Here is a 25,168-nt window from a genome sequence, read left to right as displayed (position 1 = left end):
TTGTCTATTCTCGTTAGGATTTCATCAAACCTTTTTTCAAGGTTCTTAGTTTCTTTACATTGGGCTAGAACATGTTCTTTTAACTCACAGAAGTTTCTTATTATCTACCTTCTGAAGCCTAATTCTGTTATTGGAATATACTTATCCTCCATTGGGCCTTGTTCCCTTGTTGATGAGGAACTGTGATCCCCTGTAGAGGGAGAGGCATTCTGATTTTGAGTATTCTCAGCCTTTTTAAGCTGGTTTCTTCCCGTCATTGTAAATTTATCCACCTGTGGTCTTTGTAATTACTGACTTTCAAATTAGGTCTCTGAATGGACATCCAACTTGTTGATTCCCAGTGCCGAAATCTGAGCAACCCACTGCGACAGCCAAAACAGCAGCGTTAAGATTCCTGGTGCTTTTCTGCCCGGGACTCTCCGGTCTGGCTTCTCTCTCGAGTCCCTTTTTCAATCAGCTGAATGGGCGACTCTGCCTTCCCGGAGCTCCAAACATCAACCAAAAGGGGACCCAGTCCCGTTTACTCTGCACTGAGAACCGCCACACCGGGGCGCCGGCAAAACTGCCACGCCGGCCACAAGAGTCGCGCTGGTGACCTGTGGGGCTCCTCCACTGGGAATCTCCTGGTGGGTGAGCAACAAAAATTCATCTGAAAGTGTGGTGTCCTCTCGTTCTCTGCGCTTTCACTGGGAGCTACAATCCTGAGCTGCTAGTGATCAGCCATCTTGGATCTCTCTCCAACTTTTAAATATCTATTCTCTCTCTCTCTGTCTCTGTCTCTCTCTCTCTCTCTCTCTATATATATATATATATATATTTGTCCATCTCTCACTCTCTCTCTCTCTACATATATATACACACACACACACATACATAATTTAATATATAAATATATATCATTTAATTTGTTATTGTTTAGATAATTAAAATTTACCAAAGTAACATATGGTAAAAGAAGAAACTTCATAAAACGTGCATCCACGATAAAGCACAATTTTCCAATAGCATTTAGCTTTTACTTCCATTCAAATATTTAGTGCAATTTGCCTTTTATAATATGCTTGGTTGCTCTCAGGTTTTGATTGATACGTAAGATAGTGATACTTAATTGTTTCCATGTTCTCACTATCCATCCATTGGGGGCTGCCTGTTTTTCACACATCTTCATATCTCCAACACTCAGCAAATTGTTTTATACACAGAAGATACTCAAGTTATTTTCTGTGGAAAATAATTAAAATTATAGAAGCAAGACAATATATGAAAGTATCTCATAAGTATCATCACTGCTGTAGAGATGGATAGTCTTGCGTATGGGATTTAGAATACCAAAAAATACCTGATTTGAAATATTCAATTTAATATGTAGATTAAAAACGTAATTGTGAGAGTATAGAAAAACTTGTGGCATTTTTTCCTACCCTCAAGATACAATGCCTTTGTACTCCCTTTACACATTTTTTTATTCTAACCTCTTCTGCTTTTTAATTCAATTCTTTTGCGAAGGAAATCATTTGTAATTCATATTTAAAGAGAAAGAACAAAGACTTTTAATCCATGTGATTCAAGTCAGAAAACGTTTTATGATTATCTGCATCTGGGTCAGGACACTGCCTTCTCAGAAGCATTGGTCAATGAATCATGTTTAAGTTGCATGCTAATCTGCATGATGATAAGGTTATGCCTTCTCTGAAGATGAATGGGTCTTTCAAATGGTAGCTCTGCATTTGGGAGTTTTCTGAGACTATAAATTCCACAAAAAGCTATTTTGCTAACGATGGACCATTTCACTCATTCTTTTTTTGTGATGAATCGTGTATCCATAAATGTAAAACATAGCATAAAGTTACATATCTATTTTTCTCTCAAATGTCTGCACTGGAATATTTTAAAGTCCCTTGTGGCTTGTGCAGATATTTTGGATATTTTGGATTGTGCTTCAGGACTTCTATTATAAGGCATTACATGTTTACTGCAAAAAAAAAAAAAAGTATAAAAAATGGTCAGTTGATTCTTTACAAAACTAATTTTTTAATACTACAGTGATAATCACTGAAAAACCAAGAGCTTGGGACCAAGAGATAGACTTTCAGTTTTGAGAATGATATGCTTATTTGTTTTGGCAGGTTTGTATTTCATTTTCTGAAAAATTTTTAGAGGTGTAAAGATATCAGGCACAAGAGGCAAGCCTACCCAAATAAATAATACTTTTACTTAATGTTTCCCTCCTTTGTATTTTGTACTGTTTTTCTGTAAGTTTTACTAAGGTATAATTTACATACGATAAGATTGAGCAATTTGGAAAATGCAATTTGATGAGTTTTGACAAATGTATACAGTTGAATAATCACCAACACAATAATGAGTCAGAATAATTTCTTCATCCCAAAAAGTTTCCTGGGGTTTCTTTGCAGTCTGTCCCCTCCTGACATTCCCAAATTAGTGGTCCCAAATTAGTGACCATTGGCAACCACTGAGCTGTTTTCAATGACCATTGCTTTGCCTTTTCCAGAATGTAACATCAGTGAATCATAAAGCATATACTCTTATTCTTCCTATTATTCTTCATGTTGTTGCATATATCAATAGATTGCACCTATTTATTGCCAAGCAGGATTCTATTACATGAATATACTACAATTGTCTTATCTTTCTTAAGCAGTTGATGGACGCTTAGGTTGTTTCATGATTTGGGTACTGTAAATAAAGCTGTCACAATTATTTGAATACATGCTTATGTACACATATATTTTTATTTCACTTGGGTAAATACCTAGGAGACAAATAACTGCATTGTGTGATAAATATGTTTGACTTCATAAGAAACTGCAGAATTGTTGCTTCACACATTGACTAATGTCTGGCATTTTTAGTCTTTTGAATTTTAGCCATTCTAGTGGTATGCAGTACCATCTCATTGTGGTTTATTTAGTGTTGCTATAATGAATAATGAAGTTAAGTGAGCATCTTTTAATGTGATTATTTGTCATCTATACATTTGCTGTGGTAAGTTCCTATTCAAATCTTTTGCCCATTTCTGGGAACTATTTGTCTTCTTATGCTATCTGTTTTAAAAGCATGAATGGAATCAACCTATATGTCCATCAATGGGTGACTAGATACAGACAATGTGGTATATATAGAAAATGGAATACTACTCAGCCATCAAAAAAATAAAATAATGTATTTTTATTGCATCATGGATAGAATAGGAGGCCATTATCTTAAGCAAAACAAGTCAGACACAGAAAGACAAATACCACATATTCTCACTTACAAGCAGGAGCTAAACAATGTGTACACATGGATGTAGAGTGTGGAGTAATAGACAGTTGAGACCAGAATGAGTGACATGGTGGGAGGGGGGTAGAGGATGAGAGATTACATATTGGGTACAATAAGTAAAAGCCCTGACTTCACCACTATGAAATCTATGCAAGCAACAAAATTATACTTGTACCCTACACATTTATACAAATAAAATAAATAAGTAAAACAATAAATAGAAGCATCCAGCATTTCCACAGATTTTTTTTGTCATGTCTTTTCCAAAATGTATTGTCTTTTCATTAGAGTTGATTGGCTGCCATTATATAAGATTTTATGAACCAGAATATGAAATATGCCATTTGGAGAGGCATGAACTCAAATATGGCTGTACTTTTTAATAACATGAGTAAATAAAATTTCTCCTTCTGTCTTTTTTCCTTAACTAGCTTTTTGTCTTAGCTAATTTGAATGATATTTTAGTCACATAGAATCACGCAATGATATAAAAAAATTGGAGTGCCATAAGTAATAGTTAACTACATGAAAGATAAGTCAGGATGGAGCAGAGGCATGGAAAAGCTTCATCCCAGCTGGGAAACAGGAGGTCTTTTTCACTTAGTAGGAAAGTTTTGGGTTTAATTACTGTCTCTTGTACTTAGGACTTAGAATGTACACATAAGGAGGCTTGAAATTTTGTAGAAAAAATGTTAGCATTTCAGAACAAATTCACTACTTCTTATAGTTTCCCATAAATACTTGACAAAAAGGACAAACTTAAATCCCAGGTAGCTTAACTATAAATAAGAAAAGAAAGAGACATTGCCTAAGAGAGGATGTTTGTACCCACAACCTACAGTCCAAAAAAATAAATAAATAAAGTGATGGGCTTCTTAGAACTTAGGAGGTCAATTTATTTGCCCTAAACTGATGTTATAATGAAACAGGGAGCAAAGTGGGAGATACTCTTGGGATGTAGAAGAAACCAAAGAACTGAAAGGAGAGATTCGTTTTCTAAAATATACCCTAATGTTTTTCTCATCTACTCCCTAATTGAAAAAAGGAAAAAAAAAAAAAAACCGACAACAAAACAAAACCCTATTACACAGATCCATCCCCTGGGCAAAACCTCTGATTGAGAGGCAGCTAATACTTCATAATTAACATAGCACTTTGTGTTATTGGCATAAACTACTGTGAAAGCAGTGCAGCTGGGGGCTAGCTGGTTGGGCAGTACATCAAGGACACTTCTGAGAAGTGAGGACACTTAAGTCCGGGAATGGATTCAAGGACCAGGCTTGGACCATATGGATTTTCAGATCTGTCTATGAGCCCACTGAGTGGATAAAATTCAGAACGGCCAAAAGTTTACTGATATTATTTTTTCCTAAAGACAGGCAAATAAGGGCCTATAGTTGTTTAACGCTTAAGGCAAACCTCAGAATTCCAAACCCACATCTTCAGAAAGTGGAATGCAGAGCCCTAAGAAGGGGGATTCTTCCTTAATGCCTTTCTCATTTGTGGCTGTGACAATAGAAAGAAAAGGTGTTACTGAAGTTTGGCATGGGGAGCTTTTAAATTAGCTTATCAAAGGGATCATTCTGTCCAGGACAGGAATCCTTATCTTTGTCCAGTGGAATGTGTCATATTTTGATTCCCCTTTGTTTTCAAGTGTGAAATTTCAAAATTTGTATTATTCTTTTTAATACTTTCATCATTATATTTTGGTTACTGCTACCCCTATTATTTTAGATATTAGATAACTGTAGGTTCTCTATTCATGAGGAGACATTTTGGAGTTGTCAACTAGAAGGCATCATTATTTGGTGATCCTGAACATAAAAATGAAGCCTGTAAGAAAAAAAAAAAAAATTATTTCCTTTGAAAGTGGGGATTATGGCTTTGATTTTACCAGGAATAGATTGTTTATTTGAAGGGACAGTTAAGAAAATCATGTCTGAAAAAAGTGTGCATAGCTATTAGGTGGTCAGTGAGTGAACTGCTATTTCTGATTTTCACACAAACTTTTCTCCTTCTAAAATCAAAACAATCTCTTTTGTGAGAAAATCATTGTATGTGCGTTTGGCAGATGCTATCTGCATACTCCTGCAACAGTGTCCATCTGACCCTGGGCAGGCCAGTAATAGTGTCAGCTCACACCTCATTGACTGTTGAGCTTGTTGTGAAAAGGGCAAGTGACTGAAGTTAGGTAGATAGAACTCCTCCTTGCTAATTTTCCACCAGAGCCCATTGAGATGTCTTTTACTACTGGGATCAACATGCCAATAGAATGTAAGTCTTGACTGTTGGAAGACACATGGAGACGGAAATTAAAAAGAACAGAGGCTGGGTGTGGTAGCTCACGCCTGTAATCCCAGCACTTTGGGAGGCCGAGGCAGGTAGATCACTTGAGGTCAGGAGTTTGAGGCCAGCTTGGCGAACATGGTAAAACCCTGCTCAACTAAAAATACAAAAATTATCCAGGCGTGGTGGCCGGTGGCTGTAATCCCAGCTCTTCAGGAGGCTGAGGCAGAAGAATCGCTTGAACCTGGAAGACAGAGGTTGCAGTGAGCCAGGATTGCGCCACTGCACTCCAGCCTGCTGGGTGACACTGTGAGACTCCATCTCAAAAAAAAAAAAAAAAAAAAGAACAGAAAGAAAACTATTGACCCAGATTCTCTCAGGCTTGGAGATAGATACGGCCCTTTTCTGTACCTGAGGTCATTTGGCAGTGGAGGGGAGCCTCTAGCTTATCAAGGGAATCACTCTTGATAAGTGATTTGGAATTATTTGGTATCATTCATTGGAAATACTTCACTTGGAATTATTTAGATGTCCTAACTAATAAAGTGAGGAAGGAGGTGGGATAAAAACTAATGGCCAAGAAGTTAAGCTGCAAAGTAGGATTCAAAGTTAGCAAGTGACCTGTGTTTGCTAAAACAATAGGGAAAGTTAATATTAAGCAGAATTTTGTAAAGGTTCAGCATTTCTGCAGCAGGCTTAAGGAGAAAACACAGAAAAGAGAAGGAATAATTTAAAAAGGAAAACATTTCCTGTAAGAGGGCCACAGGCACAATGAGTCCAAGTTTGGAAAAATCATATGTGAGTTTTGCCTACTTAGGTTGAACTTAAGTCAGAGATTGCCTTTACAAAGGTAACGTATTACTGTTATCATTAATCTAAGAAAACTGCCTGAAGCATTTTTGCAAAAAGCTCTTACATAGGTGAAGTCAGATAAGGTCAGTGCTTTGTTCAGACTTACATCTGATACATCTTTCCCTGTGAGCTATGTGTATAATATTCACCTTAAGATCAAAACACTATCAGTAACAAGTTCCCTCATATAAAACTACAGTTTCTTGAGGCATATGTTTAACTGCCCTGAAAAAAAATATTAAATGGCTTTTTCCCCCAAATCAGGACAGAAGAACTTTAGTATTATACTCATCCTTGAGGAGAGGGGAACTGGATAGGAAGAAGCACAAGCATTCTAACTCAGAGATATAATAAACTCTCTGGGAGGAGACAGATGTTCAGGGCATATCTACCTTTTCCAAACAATGGAAAAAGTCATGAGGCAGGTTGACATTATCCAGCAATATGCCAATGGGCAACATATGTAATCACATCAGAGTCCTTATTGAAAGGTCCAGCCGTCTGAGCGTGATGCCTCATGCCTGTAATCCCAGCAGTTTGGGAGGCCGAGGTGGATAGATCATTTGAGGTCAGGAGTTTGAGATCGGCCTGGACAACATGGTGAAATCCTGTCTCTACTAAAGATAGAAAAATTAGCCAGGCATGGTGGTGCACACCTGTAGTCCCGCTAGTTGGCAGGCTCGGGTGGGAGAATCACTGGAAACAGGAGTGGGAGGTTGCAGTGAGCCAAGATCATGCCACTGCACTCCAGACTGGGCAACAGAGTGAGACTCAACCTCCAAAAAAAAAAAAAAAAAAGAAAGAAAGAGAAAAGGAAGGTCAAGCAGTCATGGGCAAATAGGCACATATGCATTGGGTTGGAGAGTATGAAGGTGAGGGTAAGCTGCAAACACAGACAAGTGTAGTGGTATCAGGAAGAGAGAATATGAAATACTAGAAATACTAGAACTAGGATTTAGAATTTTGGTCTCCATTGGGCTTGCAAAGGAAGTTCAGAATTGAGGTCTTACTAGAAATGAGGTGCAGAGTAGATTATCAATGTGAAAAAACTTGGACTAGAAGAAATATGATGGAATAGAGAACTAGATTATTAAGACAATTGTACAAGGCAAAACAAGGACAAAGAAAGAAAATCATATTAGTCACTTCAATGTAGAGATAAACAAAGATCAGAAACATAAATGATTTAAATTCTTAAATTGATAAACAACATTAACAAAATGTAGCTAATATCCATCAGTTATGTGATATATGCCTTGGACCATGTTGTTATATATAATGTTTAATTTTCAAAGTAGTCCCATGAGATACAAATTATTATTCCCCTTTCACAGATGGCAAAATTGAAGCTCAGAGTAAAGTAACTTCAAATTTCACAAAGCCTAGGAAAAGACAGAGGCACAATTTCTAACCATCAGAGATTTAAATTTTAGACAGCAATCTATTCTACCTAACTTAAACAGGAACATATTTAACATAATTCATTACATAGCTCATAGGATCCTTGAAAGGGAAAGCTCCTTGTATGTAGGCCAAGTTCAGATAGCTTCCAAAACCACACCACAGAATTGGACTCACAAGTTAAATGAAGACTCCCTTAAAGCTTGTTAAATTTGTACCTTTGGTGCCTTACTGTCCTTATCCTAGCCTGGGACCTGAGTCATCTGTCTTCAACCTAGCTGCAAGAGAGGCTGGGGAACGCTGATTTTTTGTTTTGTCTTGAAAAGTTAAGAATATTATTGCAGAAAATGCCAAATTATGAAGGAGGCATTTAACAGTTTTCTGTGATAATTTCTTCTGTTAGTACAGGAGTGATTGGCTTTTCCGAAACCTCTCAGCTCTGTATTTATGAACCCTCTCTAACCTTTTTTAACTTGCCTGCAATGCTGGTCTATCTCATAATATCTTTCTAAAAGTAGGTAGTAGCAGCCAAAACACACTAATGTTGTGACTCTTTCCAACTACTTATCCTAGAACTATAGGCTTGGTTCCAGCTTAATGTGCCTTTTAAGACACCACAGATCATAGATTCATCAAATATTTTAACCTGGAAAAATACAGGCTTACAGCTTTCCAGTTTGCAGTTGTCTGCTTGCTGCCTGCAGCATGCTGCAAGAACAGTAAACCAAGGTTAAATATTTAAAGTTGGTGTTAAAACAGCGCCCAATTCAGGTTACTAATTTCTGTGCTATGATTGAAGAAAATATGGTTCTAACCAGCAGAAGCTCATTTTTTTTTACTCTCTAGGGTAGACAGTTTCAATTCTAGAGTCTTGGGAACTCAGGCAAAGAGAAGCCATTTTGTTTTCAACATGTAGCTTCAAAACTGGCTCTGTTATTATACCAGTCTAGAAGAAGTCAAAAAAGACATAGAGTCAGTTTCATGGGGGATTCCATGGGCCAGGGCTTTATGTAGTCAACAGACTTTTTAGTGAGTCTACAGAGGAATTCTCTAAATGGACTGATCCTTTCATCTGGGTATCGTTTGGTGTTCTTATAAGCAGAAGAAATGATTTGACTGAAAAGTAGATGAATATTTTTATGCCATTAGGAATCCTATGTTGATTGAATGTTTTGGGAGCTCTGGGACAAGTTTGTTATGAAGCACCAGGACAATTTATCCAAGTCAGAGACTAAAAATTCAGCAGTAGATCTGTTTCTACCTATGCCATTAACATATATAATACGATAGTTCACTTACTGTTTCGCTTAATATTCCTGGAAAATAAGAACTGGAAGACAGTGACATTTCATAGGAACTGCTGAAAACAGTAATCATTAAATGCTTGTAAATGCCTAGCAAACAAAATATATAACAAGCAAGCAATCTACATGCTCTCCTAGTAATTTTTAAATGAAGGATTTTTCTATGCAGCTTTTCACCGAAAAAATCTCTGATTCCCACAAAAATATATTCTGTTTCACATGTTCTTGACTTACATGTCTCCCAAACACTCTCTGGGAAATTCAAATCCCACATGCAAAGATTTCTATCTGATTTGTAGGCCTCTCAACCTCTTTCTTGTAAAACGCTGCCTGTTCTCAATCAATATTCTTTTGTACCAGCAAATGTATTGACTGCAGAATGAAGAAATGTGTTTATAGCCACGATGTCAAGAGAAATGACAGAGAGTTAAACTTAAGTAATGTACACTAAAATAGTTACCTTTAATTTCGTTGAGTATATAGGTCTAGTGCTGCTAGAAATCAGAATCACAGATTTTAGAACTTAACATGATTAAAATTTAAGTACTCCAATTTGAAGTTCTCCATAGTCACAAAGAAAAAAATGGCACAAATTGCATTAGTCTCCCAATTATATTAATTTTGCAATATGATATTTTTCCATTGTTTTTTATGCCAATGTCCACAGTTTACTCATCTTTGTATAGCTTGCTCGATTGAAAAGTATGTCACAACCTAAAGAAGCTGGTAGTTCACACCCTGACACAGTTAGCCTTTCCTAATATAGGGGTTGTTGAATATTAATTTCAAATTATGACTCTACTGCTCTGATTTAGCCAGAATCAAAACAAAATCAAGACAATGATCTTTTTTGTCTTCACTCTCAAGAAAAATTTACTAATGAAACACAGTGTGAGACTATGTAGTAGAACAATATCCAATGGCTGTTAATGGCTATTAATTGAGGAATAAAAGATTCTACCATTTTACACATTGTTAGAATAATAAATAATGGACAATATATTTCCATAGTATCTATCAAATGATTAAAAGTAATGGACTTACCCCAAATTTGATGAATGACACAGAAAAAAAGTCACTGTGATATAATAATGGCCACTGAAAAAATGTTCACATCCAAATTCTTAACACGTGTGAGTATGTTACCGTAATTGGTAAAAGGTCTTTGCACATGTGATTAAATTAAGGATTTGAGGATGATGAAAATATTCTGAATTATTTTGGTGGGCCCAAATATATACTCATAAAGAGGAAGGTAGGAGGGTCAGGGAAGATATTATGAGAAAGAAGAGGTCAGAAAGAGAGGTTTGCACCTGCTATGATACTGACTCTGGGGATGAAGGAAGAAATCTGGAGGCAGGAAAGGTGAGTAGCCTCAAAAGATGAAAAAGGCCGGGAAATGAGCTCTCCCTTAGAATCGCCAAAAGGAATTCAGTCCTTCTGATGCCTTGATAGTAGGACTCCTGATCTCCAGAAATGTAAGATAATAAACTTGTGTTGTTTTAACCCACTAAGTTGTGCTAACTTGTTACAGCATCAAGAGAAAATTAATGCATTCACTCTATGACTCTATTACTTTTTCAATTTTGACATTTTGCAACATATGAATTGAAATTAAATTGTGTAATCAGGTTAACACTTCATTTGGATTTGGCAAAAAGAGATTTGAGGTGTATAGGCACTGAAGCTTATTTCTGAAAAAGTATCTCAAACTGGTAAGAGAAAACAAGTACACATCTTTTTTCTCTCTCTTTCTCCCTCTAAGCAATGTAGAATAATGAATAATGAAGAATAAGAAAATAATATGGAAATTATTAAATTGGCTTGTGAAAAACTGGCAGTAATAAGACATTCTAGTAAATATATCAAATGAAAGTAGCAAATAAATATTTGGTGTTCATAAAATCATGAGCTGTACCAATAATCCTGGAAAACTAAACATTAAACTTATATATCAAAACAAGTTTAGTTGGATGTCATACTATCCCTAGCAATCCACAGATTCAATGCAATTCCTATCAAGATCCCATTAATTTTTCTTTCAGAAATAGAAAAATCATCCTAAAATTTAGATGGAATCTCAAAGGACACTAAATAGCTAAAACAATCTTGAAAAGAAAGAACAACATTGGTTCCCTCACACCTCCTGATTTCAAAATATACTCCAAAGCACCAGGAATCCTTACGATGAGGTACTGGCATAAACACAGATATATAGACCACTGGAATAGAATAGAAAGTTTGTAAGTAAACCCTTGGGAATATGGCAGAATGATTTTTCACAAGGATGCCAATACTACATACAGGAAAGTCTCTAGAGCAAATGGTGATGGGAAATTTGGATACCCATTTACAAAAGAATTAAGTTGGACACTTACCCTATACTACATACAAAAATTAACACACTGGTTAACATATATAAACCAAATATCTAAAACTATAAAACTAGAATTTTTTTTAAAAAGAGAAAATCTTTAGACACTGTTTTTGGCAACGATTTCTTGAATGTAACATTGAAGCAAAGACAACAAACGCAAAAATAGACAAATGAGACCATCAAATTTAATCTTTCTCAGCATCAAAATAGGCAATCAACAACATGAAAAGGCAGTATAAAAAAGGGAATAAATATTTGGAAAACACATGACATATAAGGGATTACTATCCAAAATATATAAAGAACTTCTAAACTCCACAATAAAAAATAAACAACCTGATCAAAAAATTGGCAGAGGACCTGACTAGACATCTCTTCAAGGAAGACATTCCAATAGCCAACAAGCACTTGAAATGATGCTTGACACCACTAATCCTTAGGAAAATGCAAATTAAAATCATGGTGCTGCCAGGCATCATGGCTCATGCCTGTAATCCCAGCAATTTGAGAGGCCAAGGCTGGAAGATCGTGAGGTCAAGAGATTGAGACCATCCGGGCCAACATGGTGAAATCCCATCTCTACTAAAATACAAAAATTAGCCAGGTGTGGTGGGGTGTGCCCGTACTCCCTGCTACTCAGGGGGCTGAGGCAAGAAAATCACTTGAATCCGAGAGGCAAAGGTTGCAGTGAGCCAAGATCGAGCCACTGCACTCCAGCCTGGTGACAGGGTGAGACTCCATCAAAAACAAAACAAAACAAAACAAAACAAAACAAAACAAAACAAAACAAAACAACACAACACAGTGACATATTATCTCATATCCATTAGGATCGCTACTATTTTAACAAAGAAAAGAAAATAACAAGTCTTAGAATGTGGAGAAACTGAAACCCTTGTATCCTTTTATTAGGAACGTAAAATGGTGCAGTCACTATGGAAAATAGTATGAGAGTTCCTTAAAAATATTAAAACAGACAATTACCATATGAACCAGCAATCCCACTTGCAGTTATACATCCAAAATCATTCAAAGCCTGATCTTAAAGAAATATCTGCACACCTTGTTCACTGAAAAATTATTCACACTGCCAAGATGTATAAGGAACCCAAATGTCTACTGACAGATGAATGGATAAAGAAAACATGGCATATACATGCAATGGGATATTATATAGACTTCAAAAAGAGAAACCAGTCACATGCGACAACATGGATGATCCTCAAGGACAATTATGTTGAAAAAATAAGCCAATCACAAAAGGATAAATATTCTATACTTTGACGTATCTAAAGTAGTGAAAATTATAACAAACTGAAAAGTAGAAAGTGATTGTCAATGATTGGGGGAGGGGAAATTAGAATTTAATAGGGATAGATTTTCAGATTCGCATGATGACAAATTTAGAGATCTGCTGCACAACAGAGTGGATATACTTATATAACTGAGCTGTATATTCAAAACGATTAGGTGACAAACTTAATGTTACATATTTTGTGCCATAATGAAAATAACAACTCCGTTTCAGTTTGAATTAATTTGAGGTTTATAGAAGTTACAAAGATAATACAGAGAATTCTCACACTCATGGTAGCATTTCACCCACAAATAATAAAAATGAATAAATTAACATTGGTATTATATGAATTAAACTACAGGCTTTATTCAGATTTCAGTAGTTTTTCCACTAATGTCTTTTTCTGTTCAGGGTCCAGTCAGGAAGACAACATTGTATTTCTTCATCAAGTTTCCTTTGTCTCCTCTGATCTCGACAATTTTTAGTATTTCCCTGGTTTTCATAACCTGGAAACTTTTAAAGAGTTCTAGCCAGGTATTTTATAGACTATCAATTCGAGTTTGTCTTATTTTGTTCTTGTGATTAGATTGGCATTATGAATTTTGTAAAGAACCCCACAGAGGTGAAGGGCCTTTCTCACTGCATCACATCAAGAGGGACATGCTATCAATAAGCTTATTACTATTGCTGTTAACCTTGGTCACTTGGTAAGGTGGCATCTGTCAGCTTTTTGCTTAGAGTAATTTTCCTTTTCCATACTCTGTTAGAAATGAGCCATTAAATCCAACCTATAATCCAGGTGTAGGGATGTAAGCATCACCTATAGTAGAGAGCAGTCTCAAAGAATTTGTAAAAATATGCTAGAAGCATCACATGATTAATAAATATTTTAGAGAAAATGCTTTAAGGCAATGTAAATATTTTGTTTCTCCTTAAAGTTTTTTATACTAATTTTAGTATTCATTGCAAATCTTGCCTGCCACAATTATTACTGGGATGTTCTAATGGTGATTTTTTAAAAAAATTTCTCCCATTCTTCTACATTTTTTGTTTGAAAATTTTCTGCAAGAAAGATTTTGTCTTTTTTATTTACATATTTATTTAAATATTTATTAGTCTATGGATTTGTGGATATTTATTTATTTGTGTTATAAACCAAAATGATCATTTATTTTATTGCTCATTAACCTCATATTTTAAAACATGCAAACACTGTAGGACAGGAATACAAGTGACTTAAAAATCATTTTTATAAAATATTTAAAATAATTGAAAATTTTACAAACACATGGACATGCAGAAGGGAACAACACACACTGAGGTCTTTAGGAGTGTGGAAGGTGGAGGAAGGAGAGCATCAGGAAAAAGAACTAATGGGTACTATGCTTAATACCTTGTGATGAAATAATCTGTATAACAAACACCAATGTTACACATTTACCTACGTTACCAGCCTGCACTTGTACCCCTGAACTTAAAAGTTTTTTAGGAAAAGAAAATAAAAACTTTAATAAAGACTTTTCACATTTAATGTATATTCAAGTCATCTGAGGAGCTAGCAAAAAGCTGATTCTTGGCTCTCTCTATTATGATTTAGAAAATCTGTGGTGGGGCATAAATTTGGCATTTTAACAAATATATGATTTTGACAATGCACATGAAAAAGTTGGAGATATATTGCTTGAAGTAAACATCAGTATCACTCACCATTGTTTAGTATGTGGGAAAATATAGTACTTGGGCTTCTTTTTTTTGTTATTTGTGAATAAATTGATTTGTAGAAACCTGATTGGAGAGCCTTAAGAAAAAAGTTGGAAAATGCTCATGTATTAAGTAGAAGTTTCAGAACGCCATAGTTCAATATTATATACAATATTTATCATGAATGATGCAAGTAAAAGTATACATATTGTCTATCAAATTTGAAAATGACATAACATTGAAGTGTTCTAACAGCATCAGTTCAGTAAGTATAACTAAACAAAAAAGAAGGTTCACAATAAGTAGCTGAGATGAGGATAATTTTTATCTTTTCAAATATTTCACTGATTATCATCCATTCTATAGATTTCCTTATAGCACTTGGTAGGTATAATAACTAAGGTATGGTTGCAAGGGGCAGTCATATGAGAAAGAAATGTATACTAATTATTTGTTCACTGCGTTTAATGAGAACATATTAAAAGAAGCATGTAGCTTAATAGTGCTTTATTTTCCTACGGCTATAATCTTTCCAAAAAAGTCACATGAGCCTTTTTTGTTCTTATATATGAAATCAAATGTCCTTAGCCCAGAAAAGACCAATGGTAGTGGCTCTTCTACACTACTCAGTTATGTGGGCAGAAGCGAACTACTTGATAGAAGAAAAATGCCGAAATGACAAAAATCTATAACTCCTATCTGATGTAGTCATTAATAGGGCAGATTTCCATAAGGTCTCAGAAGGCAGAATATTTCATGTGTCTATGCAAATTCCAATTAGGTGCTAATAATGTCTCTTAAGCGATGCAAAGGCCTGAAATAAAAGCTACCTGCATTTCACAGTAAAATCAGATTCATCCTATCCTGGAAACTAACAGTTGAAAGAAGAGTTCTTAGAAAATAGGTCCAGAAAAATAATGCATCTTGATCTTGTATCTGCAGTATGAGCATAAATCTTTCACACTTTAATAGCCCAGATGAACTTAAAATAAACCAAGAATGCTGGGGTCTGGGGGTGAAGGTGGAGTAGTGTCTTCTTAGTCATAAGTGCATTGAGAAGTACGGGAATAAAAACATGGAGCTACATTCTCAGCAGTGGCATGAGGGATAAAAACAGAATTCCTGTAGCTTCAAGGTGACCTGGTTGAAGGTGTTGTTAGCATGCAAAAAATGTAATTAAGGGTCAAGTATTTATGTCAGAAAGAACTTCTCATTAAATGCCTCCCAGCAATAAATGCACTTACCATGTTTTCAGTTGTCTTTGACATATTTTTGAAGAAAAGAGTGATAAAATTACTTATTGACTCCACTTTGGTTTAGCATGGCAGGCAATTCCAACAATGAGTTTGCAATAGCCTCCCATAGCACCTTAAGAGCTCCAAGGGCATAGTAAAGAAAATTATATGGTAAGAGCACATTTACTTATTACCAGAACTAAGGTATATAAGAATGTGTTTTCTTCTAGCTGAAAGTGTGCTGCAACTGATTTGAAATATATAATATGTATTTGAATATATAGCCATCCTTGGAGTTTTACAATCTGTTACATTTATTCTATTACATAGGAGTTTTCATCACAATATGACCATATAAAAGCTACACACATATAGTATTACTAAAATCTAAAAGAATGTGACTGTGAAATTACTTTCAGGGCTACAGTTTCATTTAAAGGTAATTATGTAAGAGACTCATAACATTTTAGTAGTTTTGTGCTCTGGATATTATACATATTCATATCAACCTTTCAAAATAATTTACTAATCAAAAATGAAATGTTTTTATGCAAGAATAGGGCATCATATCAATTCAAAATCAAGGGTGGATACTATGGGACTGCAGAATGAGAGTTGAGGCACTGGCTTTTGAAGAAACTACCCGCCCTTTGTTTTTTGCATTTTTCTTTTTTTTTGAGACAAATTTTTACTCTTGTCGTTCAGGCTGGAGTGTAATGGTGTGACCTTAGCCACTACAACCTCTGCCTCCTGGGTTCAAGTGATTCTCCTGCCCCAGCCTCCCTAGTAGCTGGGACTTCAGGTGCCCATCACCCTGCCCAGCGAATATTTGTATTTTTAGTAGAGACAGGGTTTTGTTGTGAAGACCATGCTGGTCTTGAACTCTGGACATCAAGTGATCCACCCACCTTGGCCTCCCAAAGTGCTGGAATTACTGTCATGAGCCATTCCGACCGGTTCACCCTTTGTTTACAAAATCAAACATATTCACCCAGCCATTTCTCCCTTCCTCCCTTGAGCTTACATAACTTTTCCAACTTAACATTACACCTTCAATTTATTTCCTTCCCCTGATTTCTTCTAATTACTTATGAACAAACTATGTTTCATGTCCATCAAAGACTCTTCATTGTATCCTGCTCACTTCTCTCTCTCATCATTTCTAAACTTTGGGCAAGTATTCCATGTATTTTGCTCACATAGTCCACTAGTGCATAATAGCTTCCTAGCCACCTTTTGCCCTTATTACATTATTAGAATTGTCTTTCCTTCAAGTGCCAAGATCCTTCAAACTGCTCAAACAATAACTGTTTCTGGGACCTTTTCTTGCTGGACTCAAGAGGGAAAAAGAAATAGATCTGGTGCTTAAGCCATAATGCCACCATTAAATAATATTAAAATACTTCCTTTCACTTGATGGTTCATAAATGTATCAATGAACATAATTTTTACTTTTTAATTCCTGCAATTGCCACCAAGGCCTTTAGATGAACAACGTATCGTTATGACACAACAATTTAAGTGTCTCATAAAGTCTATCACAAGGGAAATTTCTCTTTACATTTGTTTCAGAGTCTTTTGAGAGAAAATCACAATAGCGAAATATAAAGGAAATAAGAGCTACTTTTTAAAAAACAGAATATTTAAGATTGAAGAATTGGTCATCTTAATTTTGTTTCAATGGATAATAAATATAATTCATGTTTGTTCTGTTGCTTTTTCTGAGTAACATATCCCACATAGAATCTATGCAGATACCTCCTTATGTTCAACAAATACTTGCTTGTCTTCATAATCCAATATTTGCAATTCATATTTAATATTCTATATCTGTAGATTTGAATTATATATATATATAATTCTTTTATAGTGCCATAACTAAATCTCCATCATATGTACAGCTAAATCCTAACTACTTAATTGGTATCATCTTCTGAAGCACATGGTATGCAATTAAAACATTTGAATAACTATTTTAACTGAAGAGTAAAACGTAATCAGTCAATCCTGATTTAGATGTAATTTTCTATATATGGAAATTAGAATTAAACATTAAGAACCACAGCACTTAAAAACTACATATTGCAATGTACTTACTGGTATTGCACAAGCTGGTTGTCAGTTTTAAGGGAAAGTTAGACTAGGAACCCAGAGAGGAAATAAAACCTGTTGGAGGAAGTGTGAAGCAGTGAAAAAGCACCGGCCTGGGAACCAGGGGCACCAAGCTCTGAACAGACCCTGGCTCTATTGCTTTGTAACCTTTTGACCATAAGCACAGAAAAGTACTGAAATTTCTCGGTCTCCTCTCTAAAGTGAATCCTCCTTTCCAGAGTCCTTGGAGGACTGAATGCAGTGGTGGATATAAAGAACTTAACTCAGTGTCTGACATACAGCAGATGTTAAATAACTTTCAGTTTCTCTCTTTATATATACCCAACCAATTATTTTTCAAGTTAAAATGGAATAAAAAAATGTTATTCCTAAATGAAAAGTAGAAATAAACAGGCAAAAATGTCATCTCACTCTAGAGATGCAAGTTGCCATGGTAATGCAAATATCATCCTACTATTCTCTCTAGTTAGGTAGTAACAGGAATATATTTTACCTACTGAAAACAGAATTTAGAAAAGTTTCAGCGTTACTAGCATTGGTGGATTTTTATAAAATCACTTGTTGGGAACTGGATCCAGCCCAAGGCCTATAATTCTCTGATGCTGGAAAGAAAAGATAGGGCCTTAAAAGAAGGATTTCTCAAAATTGTGAGAGATTTTCCTTACTCTCCCTTGAAACACTAATCAGGATATTTCCTGGCTTCAAAGATAAATTTCATTTTCATGATAGATTGAAATAAGAGGATAAAAAGTGTTTGGTCCATACTATTAAGTTCAATGTTATATTTTCTTTCTAAGTAATTTTTGAAATAAATGTGTCACTTATGCAAACTGTTGAGAACTATCTCTGTGAGGGAACTGCTAAAGGACAGCCATCTGTACTACATTTTAATCACCAATAAACTGAGTAGCAGATGTGGAACAAAGAACTGTGATTCAGACTGACATCAGTGTATGAGAAGTGTGTTTCCTTCTCCTGTTTTGAGGATTACTGAAAATATATATGTTCCCTACATACTCTATATTTTCCTGTCAATATAATCCCTCTTAGCTGAGTTCTCATTTTATTTTCTAAAATATTGCTATTTTCCGAAAGAATTACTTGAACAAGTATATAATTTTCAACTGTACCTTTTCATAATAAAAATCTGATGGTTTTGCAAACTTCCTAACATTAAATAATACATTTGTATTAGCAAATAAAAAGGCATAACACAAACATTAAGTAATAGGACAGTAAGTCTGTAAAAACTTACAAACAAATGCACAAGCACACATATAGGAGCATAGATAAGACCAGAAAGTGTGTAACAACAGTCACAGGGGCTGAAATTGATGGTGAGGGTCACAGGGAACTTTCTTTATTTCTGCCTATTTCCTGCATTTTCCAAATTTTCTGCATTAAACATGTATTACATCTTATGTTAAAATGTATTTTATTGTTAAACAGTGAACAACTATTAGTACATATTCTATACATATAATTATAAAAACATTCTGGTTTTTATGTGCTGATTCTGCAGAGATGTGAGCCTCAGACCTACATGAGGTTTTTAAAAAATTTCATTGTGAAATAGAACACACGAATATAAAATACATATAAATATATTTTTGGATTAAAAATAATAAAACAAACATTTTAAAATCCCCCACCAAAATTGAGAAATAGAACAAATCAGTACTTGGAATAATGCCTCCCATCTTGTTCTATTTCCAATCTGTATCAATTTTCCTTCTACATACATTTTAGATTCAGTTTAACATTTTTTTGGTGGGGAGAGACTGAGAGTGGTTAGGAAGCACTGAAAACCACCACAGTCTTTGAGGAGCTTAGTTTGGAGAAGATGGGAGGTGTTGGGAGGATGCCTTGTTGGCTCTTTGGAGTGGACTGGGAGGTAGGGAAACACACAAACTCCATTTCCCCTTGCAGGCAGGACTGCAAGGCCTGGGATGGTACATTGCACAAAGAGTAACAAAGAGTTATTTAGAGGTTGGCTGTATGCACTGACAATTTCTATCACTAGAAAGATGAGCAGGAGGGTACCAGGGAAAGCATGGTAACAGGTTACTTTCTGTTTTTCAACATTTTGACTGTAAGAAGAATACTTACCTTGCCCTCCATGCTACAAACTTGCAGAAACTGAGGGTAGCCCTTTGTGTATAGTCTACTTTTGACACTACAAAATATCAGGAGAAAGCGTGAACACAGTTCCCCACTACCACAAATTATGCAGTTGAGTTTCCCACAATTGTGGAAATCTCAGGGGTCAGCACACCCAGAGGTCAACAGATAAACCTAGCCATGGGAAAACCGCCTTTGTGATCATGGTATCTCCCCTGCCAGGTAAGAATAGATTCAGTTTAACATTTTTAAGGAAAATCTCTGTTGATTGGAATTGAATTGTGCCTATAAATCAAATTCATAAAAAGTCAATTTGTGAAACTGACTTATCCTAACCAATCACATTTAGTCTTCTTTCAGTGTCTGTCAGCACAAATTTATAACATGCTGCATAGATGCTGCATATCACTGGTTGGATTAATTCCCAGGCATCGTAAAGATATTTTCTAAATAATTTTTACTTGTATGGAAATGCAATTTTGTTACAGTGTTCATATTTTTGTAAATTTATTTTTTTCTCCTGAACTGTTATTTCCTGGCAGAAATATGTTAAACATTTTCCATTATGATGGGGATTTATAAATTACTTCCTGTAATAATGTCTAATTTTGAAAGTTATTTAATGTACCATTGACCTTTGAACAATGTGACAGTTGAGGCACTGACCGCCCACCATGCAGTTAAAATTTATGTATAATTTTTGACTCCCCCAAAATTTAACAATAGCCTACTGTTGACTGGAAACCTTACAAGTAATATAAACAGTTGACTAACACATATTATTCCCATTATATGTTTTATATATGGTATCTTACAATAAAGTAAGCTAGAGAAAATAAAATGTTATTAAGAAAATCCCAAGAAAGAGGAAATACATTTACTACTCATTAAATGGAAGTGGCTCATCATAAATGTCTTTATCCTTTATCCTCATCTTCACATTGAGCAGGCGGAGGAAGAGGATCGGGAAGAGGTGCTAATTTTGCTGTCTCAAGAGGGGGCAGAAGCAGAAGAAAATCTGCATTTAAGTGAACCCAGAAGTTCCAACTTGTGTTGTTCAAGGGTCAATTGTATATGAATATGTAAATATGTAATTATCATATATGTCTAGAAAACTAAAACTTTTTTTTTGAGACAGAGCCTTGCTCTGTCACCCAGGCTGGAGTGCAGTGACGCCATCATGGCTAACTGCAACCTCTGCCTCACAGGTTCAAGCAATTCTCCTGCCTCAGCCTCCCGAGAAGTTGGGATTACAGGCATGTGCCACCACCCCTGGCTAATATTTGGTAGAGAATTGAAACTTTTATCAGTATGTAGGCAGGCTTTCTCTCTAGCAATTAATTTTGGCATAATGTCTAATTCATGTGTTATTATTATAGATACATCAGTTTGATTTGTTGTTTTTGTTTTTTTTTTCAGGAGCAGAGGAAGAATAGAGGAGTAGTTTTTTCTTTCCATACTTAAAAAAGCACAACACTGTATTTATTTTTTCATTCAATCTGGCATTTTTTCTTTTTTAACTGATGAATATAATGAATTCATATCAATGATGATATTTTGGACTTCTCCCCATCATTTTTCTATTCATAATTCTAGAAAATTGAAACTTTTTTTTTTTTTAGTTGGAGGCTCGGTCTATCACCCAGGCTGGAGTGCAGTGGCTCTTATTCTAATGTTTTCCTTTCACTACTTTGGAAATTATATTCATTAGGCTTATTTATAGTAATTATATAGCTTTTAACTTGCATGCTTAATAATATATGCAGTATATCAATATACTTACCTCATCCTGAATTATATATGAGTGCTTTAGATCTGACTGCATCTTACAATTCATATGCCAGCTTTGTTTAATATGTGGGATCTACATATTCTTGACACCCAAAATAAGTATTGATATCATTATTTTAATTTTTATTAATTTCTTATATCTCAAACTTTCTACTTAGAATTAATTTTCAACAATCAGAGACATACCTTAAAATTTTTTATCAGAATGGTCTGTAAGTAATAAAGTCTGGTAAATTTCAAGTCTTTTTTTTCCTCTTTCTTTTTATTTCATTTTATTCTTGAGCTGCATTTCACATTTGCTGAGTTATATGGGTTTTTTTTCTCCTGATATTTTGAATATATGTTTATATTGCTCTCAGGCTTTTGTTCTTGCTACTAGGAAGTTGGTAGTCCTTTCTAAGTGATCTGTCTTTTCTCTGTGGATACTTTTAAAGATTTTTCTGTCTTTGGTATTACATACTCTCAGTGTAATATGGTGTGTGTGTCTGTGTGTGTGTGTGTGTATGTGTGTGTGTGTGTGTGTGTGTGTGTGTGTGTGTTTGTGTTTATTCCATGTGAGATTTTTCGGGCTTCTTGATATGGACTTGGTATTTCAACAGTTCTTGAAGTTGTCAAACATTATCTCTTCAAGTATTGCTAGATTTCCTTTCTCTTTGTTATTTCCTTCTAGAATTCAAGATAGATTGGTATATGTTAGACATGTTCATGTTATTCTCAGTTTTAATTAACAACTCTTTTATCATTTACATTTTTTTTCTCTGTACTGCAATTTGGATATTTGGTTTGATACTCCAGTTCACTAACTTTCTGAGCTGCATTCTATCCGTTCTTTGTTTATTTTTAAATTTCACTTATTATTTTTATTTATAGTGTTTGATTTGATTCTTTCCAAGTATGTTGGTCTTTTAGAAAATCCATTCTTATTTATCCATAATTTACGCTCTCTATCTTTATAATATGTTATTGCTATTCAGTATTCTGTGCCTAATAACGTCAACATCTTAAGTATTTTTGAGTCTCAGTCTACTGTTTCTTTTCTCTTGTTTTCTGCTCACACTCATATTAGAGCTTGTGGATTTGTGTTTGTGTGTCTGTAATTTTCAACTCTAAGCTCATGTTTCTTAGACCTTCAATTCAGAAGTCTTTAAAGGCTATTGTTAAAGGTACACTCTTCAAGACAGGATATGTATCTGCACTTAGGGGGTGCTACCTCACATTCATATGTTAAAACCCTAATCCCCAGTGTGACTATATTTGGAGATAAGGATTTAGGGAAATAATTAAGGTTAAATGAGACCATAAGTATGGAAACCTGATCCAATAGGATCAGTGCCTTATAAAAAGAGAAAGAAAGAGAAATGTCTCTGTCTGCCTTCTCTCTGGCATACAGAGGAAGAACCATTTTGAGGATAAAGCAAGAAGACAACTGTCTAAAAGCCAGGAAGAGAAGCTTTATCAGGAAACAACTGTGCCAGAACCTTGATTTTAGATTGTGTAGTCTTTAGAAAAGAAATAAAAATTATTTTTGTTTAAGCTAGCCAACTGATGGTATTTTGTTACGGAAGTCTTAGCAGACTAAGACAAAGAGCATTATCAACATAATGTCACTTTAAATTTGATTCTCATTTTGAAGGGTTTTTGCAGACCCAGGTTATACTTACAAGTTTTCAGGGCAAATTTATTCTCTCTCCATTCAGTGCCAAATTCTAATCAAGCAAATTCATCCCCAAGTCATACTGACCCTCAAGATAGAGCATTCTGGGAAAGAGGAGTAATTGCTGAGTAGCCTCTCCCATCATGAACAGAGAAAATGAAAGAGTTGAAAAATAGAAACGAAAGTAAGAAAATACAGTACAGTGGATGGATTATTCAGTGAAACAAAGAAAGAGAGTGACGACAAGGAGAGAGAGAGAGTTCTAAAAGGAGAACATAACAAGGGAAGGGAAAAAAGCCTATAAAAAGTAGTACAAAGAGTCGCACATCCCTAAGAGCAGAAATAATGGGTATATATTGAGCTATGGGAAGAAAGGGAGAGAAGTTGCTTATGTACAAGTTCTAGTGCATGCCCGGCACTGTCTACGCATATTTACAATGTTGGCTCATTTAGTCTTCTCAGTGGTGTCGTCAGGTAGGTATTTTGGCCTTCATAATACTTGATGTTTTCTGAATCTAAAGCTGCACTGTTAAAAATGATAATGAGTAGCCACACATGGCTATTTAAATTTAAATGAATAAAAATTAAATAAAATAAAATTTAGTTTCTTATTTATACTAGCTACATTTCAAGTGTTCAATAGCTGCATGTGGCTAGCAGCTCCCTATTTGCATAGAGCAGACTGAGAGCATTTTCATTATTACAGAGACTACATTCATCTAAAGTGGTTCTTCCAAGAACTTCTTAATAAATAAATTTCTTATAATTCTGGCAAGGCATTGTATCTAGATGTTCCTCAATTTTCAAGTTTTATGCATAGAAGAATGTACATATTATAGCAAGCTTGCAAAAAGTGTTTAGCATACCATTTAAAAAGTTAATATGATGTCTTAAAATAGTTGAAAGGCATGAATAATTTAAATACATTTAATTTTTTTGCTAAAAAAGTCACGTGTGAACTAACATAGAAAAAGGCATATAAGCTTAAGTCATCTGAGACAATAAAAAACATATGTACACATATACACGCCTACAAATATTTGACAGTTCTCAACTAGATTCTGGAGAAAACATAGTTTCTTCAAAACATACGCTATCTTTATAGGGCTTAAATATTAGACACTAACCATTACTTGTTTCTTTAATGATGAAGAATTCAATAAAGAAATGTGATATATCCGGTAATAGAATTTCTCAGTTGAATGGTCCAGACTGCTTTCCACAATAACTGAACTAATTTACATACATACCCAAAAGAAAACAAATCATTCAACCCAAAAGACTCATGCACTCCTGCGTTCATCACAGCACTGTTTACTATAGCAAAGACATGAAATCAACCTAGCTGCCCATAAGTGGTGGGCTAGATAAAGCAAATGTGGTACATATACACCGTGGAATTGTATGCAACCATAAAAAGAATGAAATAATGGTCTTTGCAGTAATATGTATGCAGCTGGAGGTCATGATGCTAAGTGAATTAATGCAGGAACAGAAAACCAAATACTGCATTTTCTCATGTATAAGTAGAAGCGAAACAATGAGTACTCATAGGCATAATAGATAGCAACAAGAGAAACTGGGAACTACTAGGGTTGGGAACAAGGGGTTTAAAACTAGCTCTTCGTTACTATGCTTAATATCAGGGTGATGGGATTATCCGTACACCAAATTTCAGCATCACACAGTATACTCCAACCCATACATGTACTCCTTGAATGTAAAATAAAAATCAGAAAAAGGAAATGTAAT

The 25,168-nt window shown here is 35.0% G+C and overlaps 1 protein-coding gene and 1 non-coding gene across 12 annotated transcripts in view; both read right to left on the bottom strand.

Annotated features, from left to right (window-relative positions):
* Positions 1–25,168, bottom strand: part of MARCHF1 (membrane associated ring-CH-type finger 1) — a 917,917-nt gene that overhangs the window by 242,942 nt on the left and 649,807 nt on the right. The window contains exons 1-2 of one of the 11 annotated variants that reach the window (XM_032248645.1): positions 17,836–18,186; positions 14,510–14,600 (exon numbers count right to left, since the gene is read on the bottom strand). The exons of 8 other annotated variants lie outside the window; for them this stretch is intronic. In XM_032248645.1, the coding sequence (XP_032104536.1) occupies positions 14,510–14,512 (3 nt within the window). In that variant the 5' untranslated portion in view covers positions 14,513–14,600; positions 17,836–18,186. Of the gene's footprint in view, positions 1–14,509; positions 16,453–17,835; positions 18,187–25,168 lie in introns of those variants that run through there. 2 more of the 11 variants (XM_032248646.1, XM_032248644.1) reach the window with 2 other exon arrangements.
* Positions 20,038–20,201, bottom strand: LOC116530582. The gene has a single exon (XR_004260078.1). It is a non-coding gene; the product is annotated as a U1 spliceosomal RNA (small nuclear RNA).

Source organism: Sapajus apella, unplaced genomic scaffold, assembly GCF_009761245.1.
Source record: "Sapajus apella isolate SASKATOON/1434 unplaced genomic scaffold, GSC_monkey_1.0 scaffold67, whole genome shotgun sequence".
NCBI classification, from domain to species: domain Eukaryota; kingdom Metazoa; phylum Chordata; class Mammalia; order Primates; family Cebidae; genus Sapajus; species Sapajus apella.
The sequence above is the reverse complement of the archived record's forward strand: the minus strand, read 5'-3'. Positions and strand labels throughout refer to the sequence as shown.